At 55.5% G+C, this 9,812-nt stretch overlaps 4 protein-coding genes across 4 annotated transcripts; 3 read left to right on the top strand and 1 right to left on the bottom strand.

Moving 5' to 3' along the window:
- The first annotated feature begins 318 nt into the window (after positions 1 to 318).
- Positions 319 to 1,227, top strand: BZA05DRAFT_400216 (uncharacterized protein). The gene is made up of 3 exons (XM_051483873.1): positions 319 to 560; positions 616 to 745; positions 826 to 1,227. Exons 1-3 carry the CDS (start codon positions 447 to 449, stop codon positions 990 to 992), a joined length of 411 nt encoding a protein of 136 aa, XP_051338983.1. The 5' UTR covers positions 319 to 446; the 3' UTR covers positions 993 to 1,227.
- BZA05DRAFT_63109 (uncharacterized protein) lies at positions 1,197 to 2,246 on the top strand. Its single transcript, XM_051488510.1, has 2 exons — positions 1,197 to 1,735; positions 1,851 to 2,246. The coding sequence occupies exons 1-2, from the start codon at positions 1,299 to 1,301 to the stop codon at positions 2,182 to 2,184; spliced, it is 771 nt and encodes a 256-aa protein (XP_051338982.1). The 5' UTR covers positions 1,197 to 1,298; the 3' UTR covers positions 2,185 to 2,246.
- Positions 2,247 to 3,509: 1,263 nt separating this feature from the next.
- On the top strand, positions 3,510 to 4,673 carry BZA05DRAFT_454068 (uncharacterized protein; the record flags this gene model as incomplete). Its single annotated transcript, XM_051487510.1, has 3 exons — positions 3,510 to 3,671; positions 3,727 to 4,316; positions 4,391 to 4,673. The coding sequence occupies 3 exons, from the start codon at positions 3,510 to 3,512 to the stop codon at positions 4,671 to 4,673; spliced, it is 1,035 nt and encodes a 344-aa protein (XP_051338981.1).
- A 1,099-nt stretch (positions 4,674 to 5,772) lies between these two features.
- On the bottom strand, positions 5,773 to 6,751 carry BZA05DRAFT_419276 (uncharacterized protein; the record flags this gene model as incomplete). Its single annotated transcript, XM_051485573.1, has 2 exons — positions 5,773 to 5,967; positions 6,053 to 6,751. The coding sequence occupies 2 exons, from the start codon at positions 6,749 to 6,751 to the stop codon at positions 5,773 to 5,775; spliced, it is 894 nt and encodes a 297-aa protein (XP_051338980.1).
- Positions 6,752 to 9,812: the final 3,061 nt, after the last annotated feature.

The raw sequence follows: 9,812 nt of genomic DNA, 5'->3' as shown, positions 1-9,812 counted from the left end.
GACGTTTCTAGTCATCGACACGTGCGACCAACCCCTGCCCGGGGAACACCTTATAAGTCCTGACAACACTTCCAGCCTCAAGCCCAGTCTTCACCACCGATCACATCTTCCTCCTCCTCCCAGTCCCATCCATCATTAAATCCGACGACTCGACTTACCAGCAGATTAAACATCATAATCACCCGCCACTACTCGGTTTTCCACGAGTGCCAGTCCATGATGCCCACTGCGTCATCGTTACACTGCCTCCGGGGCCCGCGGGGATTAGCTTTAACCGTAAAGCGCCTAGCCAGGCCCCGGAACGGCCACATCTCCACAAGCGCTTGAGCTGTGTACAATACAAAACCAAAGTCCTCGAGCTCCAAGTTCCAACCTTTTCTCACACGCAATTCGCTCACGAAACACCGAAACTCACGAAACCCACGAAACACGAAACTTAACACAAAATGAAGCTCACCACTGTCCTCGCCGCCCTCCTGGCCACCGTCGTTGCTGCAAAGGACCTGCAGATCATCAAGACGCACGAAATCGCCGAGGAGGACTGCGGGAGGAAGTCGAAGGTATTCACCTCTTTCCCCCCGTTCGTACAAGTTATGTACTTACGAACATCTGTAGAGTGGTGACTCGCTGTCGATGCACTACCGCGGCACCCTCGAGGACGGCACCGAGTTCGACAAGTCCTACGGGCGCGGCCCCTTCAACTTCGTCGTGGGCGCGGGCAATGTCATCAAGGGCTGGGATCAGGGTATTTCCTCCTCCTCCTTCCCCTCCTCCACCTCCTCTCTCATGATGATGGAATGGAATGCTGACACCGGTGGTGTGAAGGTCTGCTGGACATGTGCATCGGCGAGAAGCGCAAGCTGATTATTCCCTACAACCTCGCGTACGGCGAGAACGGCATGGGCCCGATCCCCGGGAAAGCGACGCTCATCTTTGAGACCGAGCTGTTGGGGATCAAGGGGTACACGCCGCCGAAGAAGGATGAGTTGTAAATACGGGCTGCGGGATTGAGGGATTGGGGGATCGAGGGGTTGATGTACTCTACTTAACGACCGGACTGAGGAATGGTCGGTTAATGATTGAACGTTACAAAGTGATCGTGATCGTGGACGCGTTGTGATTCGTGATTCGTGAGGTGTGAGGTGTGAGGTGTGAGCAGCGTGTTTTAGCTTTGGTGTGTTTTTCGTGTGCAGCAGCCCAAGACATCCCATCCATCCCAAATTCCCCACCACAGTTCCAATTACACCACCCACAGAGCCGCAACCTCAAAATTCCGCACACCCACTTCGATCGATGCGATGTTCCGCCTGCGCGCACTCCTCCCACGGGTTGCCCGCCTGAGTGCCCAACCACGACCACCACGCTTCCCCGCGCACAGCATCCTCGCCGCGCGGAATGTCCTCACGCGCGCCTTCTCTCGCACCCCGCACCTGCGCGGCGCGCGCGCCGCCGCCCCCACGCCCACCCCCGCCAGCACCGCCACCACCGCCCATCCCAACCCACGCACGCTAATTTACTATGCGGGCAAACGCACGATCTACCTGGGCACGCTGAAGCTGTACACCGTGCTGCTGTTCAGCTACACGTCGCTGCTGGTCGCGCCGCAGCTCATCCAAACAGATCACGCAGACCTGCTGAAGAAGTTGCGGCTGCCCACTGATCTGCCCCGTTGGGTGCTCCCGACGGTGTTTGTCCTCGGCGCCGCGGTGCCGCTGGTCTTTGTGTCCTGGCTTAGGTATGTTGCGTTGTGTAGTTGTAGTGCAGTGTAGAAGAGTTATGGGGGGGGGAGGGGGAGGAGGAGGAGGGGTACGAGTAACCATTCAGGGCGCTAATGCGAACGGGCGCAACAGTCCGCCGTACGTAACGCACATGTACGTGCTCCCGCCGCCGTGGGCACGCAACTCGCCAGTCCGGCTGCTGCGGTACATCGAGACGATGGGGTCGGGGGCTTCGGTAGAGCTGGGGACGATCCGATGGTTCGGGCGGCCAAAGGTGGCACGCGTCACGCTGGGAGAGCTGCGCTTCGATAGGCAGCGATGGGGCTGCGTCAACACCGTTCAGAAGAAGGGCCCCGGGAAGTGGTATGTCGACTGGAGAGGCTCGCCGAGTAAAATGCAGGTGCCGGAGGGCGCGACGGAGGCGTTGGGGACTAGGGTGCGCACGTTGGAGCGGGAGCGGGGGTAGAGTGGGTGCGATGGGGGCGGTGGGAGAAAAGTGGTGATCGGCATAGGGGATGGGGTCACTGGTGGTCACCGCTGGTGGGGGATGGATGCATGGAGAGTCATCTCCGAGGGATTGGATGACCGATTCACCCCACGAACCATCCCTTCAGGACCGTGGACCGTGCCACCGTCGTTGCGGTCCGGCCCGTCCGTCGCCCGCCGCCGTCGCCGGCTGTCAGATGGCATGATTCATGATAACTACTAGAACTCCACTTGCGCCCGTTCACACACACACACACACGTTGGGCCTCCCGTCTCCCGCCCCCCACCTCCATCGTGAATTTCTGCCTGGCTTCTTCTCCCTGCGCTGCCGCCTTATGTAGGCCGCTGTTGCTATCGAGACCACCCCACACTCCCGCACAGACCACCACCACTCACCACCATTCACCACTCGCTATCACCCCACAAAAAGCAAAAGAAAGAAAAGAAAGAAAAGAAAAGAAAAAACAAAAAACAAAAAACACAACACGGTTGTAAGACATCAATTCGGCACGTCCAATGTGTTATGTGCAAGTGCAGGTCGAGATCAAAATCGCAAGCGCAACAAAGCAAAGTGCATGTCACAAGCAACCGGTTAGGCTGGACTGGATGTCTCCCAGCGGCCCAGCCGAGTGCGTGGGATTTTCTCCTATTCGGTTCCCATCGTCCAGAACCCCCAAGTGCCAACTAGAGGAACTGGGAATAGCGAGCTGCCATGGACCGTGGGTGATCTTCATGAAGCGTAGCGCACGCAAATCATGAATCCTTCAGCTCCACATTTCCGCCATCTCCCCCATCTCACATACCTCTGCACACCCGCATATCACTGCACTCAACCGGAACTTCGATCCTGTCAGATTTCAATAAAACACAGACCACTCGCTCGCTCGCTCGTCCGGTCGGCTGGCTGGGGGCCCTGATCAGCAACGTCCCCACAACCAGGTCGGTCAGAGACCACACGCCGCAGGGGTTGACATCTTGCTTGCCTGAAGTGGCCCGCCCGCATCGTCCCACCCGTTCTTCCCTCTCCCTCTCCCACTCCACTCACACTCATACTCATCATACTCACACTCACACTCGCTTTCGTTCTTTCATTCACATCCAACTCCATCCCGCACTGGCCTTCTCCCAGGCGGTCCTCCCGTGGCGTTCGTGTCCAGCTCTCCGGGTTATCGCTTGATCGCTCCCACGGATAGTCTTCCTTCTCTACCGTCCTTTCTCTATACATCTGTCTTCACGCTCTTTTCAAAGTATTTGCTTTTCTTTCCGTTTCCCATTTTTCCCGTGACGAAGTGAATGCAAAACAAGATGTCTGCTGCCGATGACGGACACGATCGAGTCACCCGCTTGCTGGTAACCGACTACATGCTATTAGTAATGACGATTGTCGTTGTGATATGTCGCTGGTTCTCCAAACTGCAGAGGCTCGGGAGGGTGTGTTCGGACGACTACTGCATTATCGCTGCCACGGTTCGTCCTTTATCCCCCGGTAGAGCCGCGAGCGAGGCATGACTGACAGTTCCAGCTTCTCCTGGTCTTCTTGATCATTCTCCAGACCGCCATGACGTCGTACGGCTTCGGATACCCCACGGCATCACTCCCTCTCGCCACTCTCCAGATCCAGGCGTTCCTCGGCAGCATAGCCCGGCTGGTGTACACACCCGCCTCGTCCCTCATCCGAATCAGCGTGCTTCTGTTCGTGCGTAAGCTCTCTGTGCACAGCTGGATCCACTACACGACGATGGGCCTGATAACCGCCAACGTCATGTACGCGATCATCCCAGTATTCGTCCTGACCTTCCAGTGCTGGCCAATTTCAGCCTCGTTTCAGGCGTCGATGTTGCGGCGGTCCGCCACCTGTATCGACCCGCGGACGCTGGGCCTTGCAATCCCCCTCGTGAGCTTGCTGCTGGACATCGTCGTGTGGCTCGTGCCCGTGATCCTCGTCGTCCGCGTCCGCAGCTTGTGCTGGAGAAAGAAGTTGCTCGCCATGGTTCTGCTGGGAATGGGCGTGCTCGCGTGCGGAGCGAGCCTCATGCGGCTTCCGGCGGGCGGCCGCCTAGGCGCCAGGAAAGACCCCAGCCGGTACATCATCACACTGTCGATGTGGACGAGGTTCGTTAATTCATTCCTTCCCTTACCCCCCTCCCTCCCTTAACGCACGTTGTGCTGACTGAAGTGTGAACCAGTGTCGAGCTCTCTATGGGGATCATTGCCGCGTCGGCGCCCGCCCTCTGGCCACTGCTTGTTGTATGCACCCGCCGCTGCACCACAAGCTGGACGCCTAGCATGACGTTCTGGAGCAGCGGGGAGCCGCGGATGCCCGGGTCCCTCGACGAGGAGATGGCCGACGTCGTTGAAGTCGAGCCCCAGCAGGAGGCCCGAATGGTTATCAAATTTGATAGCACCGAGGCCCTCTTCAATTATGCCGTTGAGAGATTGGCTGGTGATGAGGAGCGAGACGAGGTCTGATCTGGTGAGATCTGATGAGATGGTGGTTTTGCATGCATTATTTGCGCGGGCTCGTGGGATGGGGGCGTTTGGTATTTTTGTTTTATTTTTTCCTGGGGAGTTCGGGTTGCGGTTGCTTTTATCTTTTATCTGGGTGGGTGGTTGCGTGTGGCGTGCCTGTCTTAGTTGGCTCTTTATTTCGCCATTATCTGCTTTATTTGCTTATCTGCTTTAGCTGGGGGGGTGGTTGCGTGTCTGTCTTTTACCGGGTCTTTAAATTGACCATTATCTGCTTTATCTGTGGGATGTCTGCTGTGTTTGCTTCTGCTTTTTTATTGGCTTTTTTTTAGGTCCCGGCGGCGGCTTGTCTTTTGTCTTTTGTCTTTTGTCTTCTATCAGCTATTATGATCTGGGACTCGGCAGGGGGAGGTTGCTTTGCTTGTTGCTTGTTGCTTGTTGGACGGGAGGATTCCATTGTCTTGACACTTCCTGCGGAGAAGTTGTCATGCTTACTATCACCTACTTACTTATTTGTTTTAGTTCTTCTATTCTTCTGTTGATACTTGATACTTGGGACTGTGGAAAGGGAGGGACGGAGGGGAGCTTTACTTTACCTGTTATATATTTGAGCGGTACATTGTATTTTTAGAGCGGGGACGGACGGGTTGTATGGCGGGGACGGTCTGTTTGTATGCCGGGGTGGAGATCGTGCTGTTGAATAGTTCCTGGCGGGGGTTCCCTGTAGATGAATCTTCGGCGAGGCTATAATGAAACGCACTACCCACCTACTTGGAACAGTATTGACGAGAACTTCTTTTGAGTTCGTGATGATGATGAGGGGGTACTGGCCACGAGAGACCACAACCGAAAATGATAGATGAAGAGGCACAGTGGACATACTGATAGGATAGGTACTCACGATTCACAAAGTATCACCCGATTCTTCCACCTCCACTTGGATTCTCGACACACCTCCCCACCTCCCACCTACCTATCCTATCTCATACCTACTCCGCTTAGATTCAACCTTTACTTCTCCCCATGATCCACTCGGCTATAGTTCCCAGCGTATTTCTGACGCCTTTTTCGGTAGGTGGTGGTGCGGGGGGGTCCATGGGAACTATCCGTTCCACTGACGGATGGTGGGAGTGGTGGGAGTGTGGCGCGTGGGAGTGTGGCGCGTGGGAACATGCTCGCTCCCAACCACTGGTGGTAGGGCTTTCGGTGCCGTCGTCGGAGTGGTCGGAGCAGACGGGGCTGCGGTCTCCACGGCGAGCGCCGCGGCGGCGGTTAGAGGTGTCGGAGGGACTCGGACCTGGTGGTGGAACAGTGTTTGTTGCTGAGCTTCTACTCCATGCTGACCACTGAGCAGTGCACCGAGTATCCATCTCGCCTCGTACCGTCTCCGACATCTTTTCCCGAACCCGCGTGCGCACATAATTCCACGCCAAATGTGTGGTCTCTGTAGCCGCGGTAGTTCGTGTCCGCTGGAACTCCACTGCTTCCATATGCTGTCGGTACTGGTGGCGGTAGTACCCGCACTCCTCCACCACGACCTCGCGGACCAGCTCCACCTCGGTCACCTCGGTCCGGTGGAATACCTCCTGCTGATACCGTGCAGTGGTGAGGAAGACTTCATGTCCGATGGGGCTGACCGCAGCCGCTAGCTCTGGCTCCGGCTCCGGCTCCGGCTCTGGCACCCGCTCAGCCCTCATAATCTTTATCCCCGACGGCCGCTGCGGCGGCGGAGGGGGGTGCCATACGTCTATATCATCATCCTTCCCACCACCGCTCCAAGCTTGTAACCCATCCCCATCCCCCTCCTCCTCCCATGCACCATCACCATCCCCATTCACCGATGAAGAGGACGAAGAGTCGGAAGAGTCGGAACAAATATCCACCATCCCATCCAGGATATCAGCGAGCTCACACCACTTGCTGGCGTTAGCGCCGGATGGGAGGCGTGTGTGGAGGCCGCGGGGTTTGCGTTTGGTGGGTTTTGGTGCCGATGGGGTGGAGCTTGAGGGGGAGTGGAGGATTCGGCGGCGGGAAGAGAGCGGTGGTGAGAGGGTGGGAGGAGGGGATGGCTTGCGGGGCATGATTGTGGTGGGTGAAGGTGGTGGTGGTGGTGCGATGATGCCGGAGGTGATGTGAGGTCGACAGGTTGGTGGCGGTGGCGGTGTGGATTGGAGGTGGATGAGCTTGACGAGGTGAATAGTGGACAGTCGACAGTGGCCGTGTGTGTGGAAGAGGCGGAAGAGGCGGAAGAGGTGGAAGAGGCGGAGTTCCTCAGCTCTTGTATGAGATTGTATGAGATGTAGGAAGAGGTGATCGTATCGATGTGATGTCGACGTCCATCTAGAAGATGCTTGTGCAGTATTCATGTTGGTGTCCCGTGGGTGAGTGAATAGGTGAGTGCGTGAATGAATGGGAGGGAGGATTCGAACCGTTTCCGCGCACCGAGGCCACTGGTCACTGTATCCAGTCTTGCTGTTCAAATAAGGGATAATAAACCTCCCCTCCGCGTGTAGGGTGGTGCGTGGTGTGGTGTGGCAAGGCTTGAGTAAATGATAAGGTCTCAGCTAAACGGGGGGAGTACGTAAAGGAATGACATGACTGACTGTCGAAGCTGGCTCTGCGAGAGTCTGCGGAAGTGGTGGCTATATGAGAGAGAGAGGGAGGATGTTCACAAGATGGTCCGGGTCGGATGCTGTAGGTGAGGTTTGATTGTCCAACTCCACCTGGTCTTTGATTATGATGACACCGTTCACATTCAAGCTTACCTGCATCACATCGGGGCGATAACACACTGCAGATCCAACGCCTGCGTGTACTTATCCGATGAAGTGAGGCCTGTGTTGCAGGTGTGCGATCGAGCAGTCGTCACCGCTTGTGTATGGCCACACCACATTTGGGCCTGGTCAGTTTCAGATTAGCCACCTGAATCGTGACTAAAACTCTCTATCTACACAGACACGGACAAATACAAGATGTACAAACCTTTTTGAAAATATCACGAAATATCGGAGAACATCACCAGGTATCATTCGGCGGATGAGAGTTCATGAAGAGCCTATTTCCGTGAGGCGCGTGGGGGTTACTAGGATTTTGAAACGGGAGAAACATCTTTCAGGCTGCAATACTTCTTTTTAGTAGGTTAGAATCAGGCAGGGGGGACCTTGCAGATTGTTTGGTGGATAAATAAGGTCTGAGAACAAGGTCGCGATGCGGTTGACATGTCCTTTGTGCGTTTCGGCGGAGCTTGAAGGGATTGTCCCTGCACAGATGCTGCTCTGTTTCCATGAGTACATACACAAAGAACAAACATTGGAGCTTGCATCGATAGTAGAGGTGATGGCAGAATATTAGAGAGAGCATGAACTTGCTACAGCCGCGTCTCCCTACGGATCTAAAGGGGACGATAGACACTTTGATACCACTATTGGGATTGGTGATGAAGATGAATACGGTGGCGAACGATGTAGTGATTGTGGAGTATCGTAGAAGTGTAAAGATTTGGCATGAGTCGTGTAGACAATGCCACAAACTTCCGCCTGGAGTCCACGTGACAAAGCGGTTGAAGTGATGATGCAGCTTGAATGACAAAGCTGCCAGAATGATAAAGTAGCGCGAGTGACACACCAAGCCAATTGACTCTAAGCGCGGTGATTATGTCACTCTGGCTGTTCGGCTGCTACAGACTGCCTAGCCCGATGGCGCGTAGCGTCGTTCCTTCGCCATTCGGGATCACTCGATCCTGTTGGCGTCTTACTCTATCTAATCGCATCGCATCTTATCGTACCGATCTAGTCTCACCAGCCATCTCTATCCTACAGCTCCTCTGATTCAATTACGGTAGCAGCCAATCCATCCGCATGTTCAAGTCCAAACCAAATCCACTCTCGCTTCTCTCATTCTCTGCAAGCCCGCCCCACCCCACCCTGCCCCTTCTGATCAGCACGTGCCCCTATCCGTCCCCGCGCCCAGGCCCAGTCCACGTTGGAAAATCGCCGTCTAGAGCCCCCGGACAGTCTCAGTTCAGAGGCTCAGAACAATCGCACGAGTGTCTTGCTTGTCAAGACGCAACATGGACGCTCAGATCACTCGCTGTCTCTAAGGTGGTGGTTCAGCTGTCGAGACGCGTGGAGAATCGTTCGGGAGGGGAGGGGGGTGGAGGGTGCGGGTGTCGAGACTTGAAGGCAGCCGTGGGCGGAGACATATTATTCTCTCTCGTCAGTGGTGGTGGTAGGAAGATGGTGTGGTGTTGTGGGGCGGGAGTAGTCGTGTTCACGGAGGGAATGGAACGTGATAGCGAGTGGGGAAGATGGGGCCTCAAGCCTCTAGGTGATGTTTTTTCTCACATAGGGCGAAGCAGAAAAGTCTTCGCAAAGCCTGTCTCTCGAGATCGTGGAGTTTTTTCTCCCCAGTGTTGCGCGCTGGGGGAAGGTTTACCGTGTTCTCCGGTACAAGAAGCGAAGACGGCGATACCTAGGTTGGGCGTGCGTAGGTACCCGCGCTTTCTGGAATCTTGGAGGTACATGTGCGCCGACGTTGACTCTAGACTCTGGACTCTGGACTCTTGCGCTCCTTGTTTTGTTCCATCTCGGATACCGGTAATGGATTGCGTGCGACATTTCTAGCCACAGCAATGTACACACATATACGCGGGTCCAATTGTCTTGTCTGTCCCCCCGGACTACCGGAGACGAATAGCTCGTTGTAACCACCCGCTTGCTCTCTTCAAACTCTTCGCCGAGTTACGACTCCGATAGAAATACTAGAGAGAGTGATAGTTCACGATGCATAGTCGGGAAGTTGGCAGCGGCGAGTAGGTAGGTCAATCCGCGAAAAGCTCTATCCCGCAAAGCACCCAACTAACTCTCTACTGTCGCAGTACACAACCACGACCTATCCACGGACAAACCGCCTGGTTACCAGTACGTGGTGGAACTTCGGCTGCAGTCGCGGGATACATAGGATACATAGGATTCCTAATATCACACCAACCGGCATCACGGAGTATTTCCTTGTGTCCAGCGGCCATCCATTATCGCCTGCGCCAGTCTCGAGGACGACAACGGCAGCTTGACGAAGCACGACGTAGGCGGCGTGGCCGGCGGCGTCCATGACTCACGAGCTCCCCGTGAGATACTGGGCCAT

The sequence above is a fragment of the Tricharina praecox genome (genome assembly GCF_024521635.1).
Source record: "Tricharina praecox strain CBS 144465 chromosome Unknown BZA05scaffold_14, whole genome shotgun sequence".
Lineage (NCBI taxonomy): Eukaryota > Fungi > Ascomycota > Pezizomycetes > Pezizales > Pyronemataceae > Tricharina > Tricharina praecox.
Note: the sequence above shows the minus strand (reverse complement) of the source record. Positions and strands in the feature narration are given on the sequence as shown.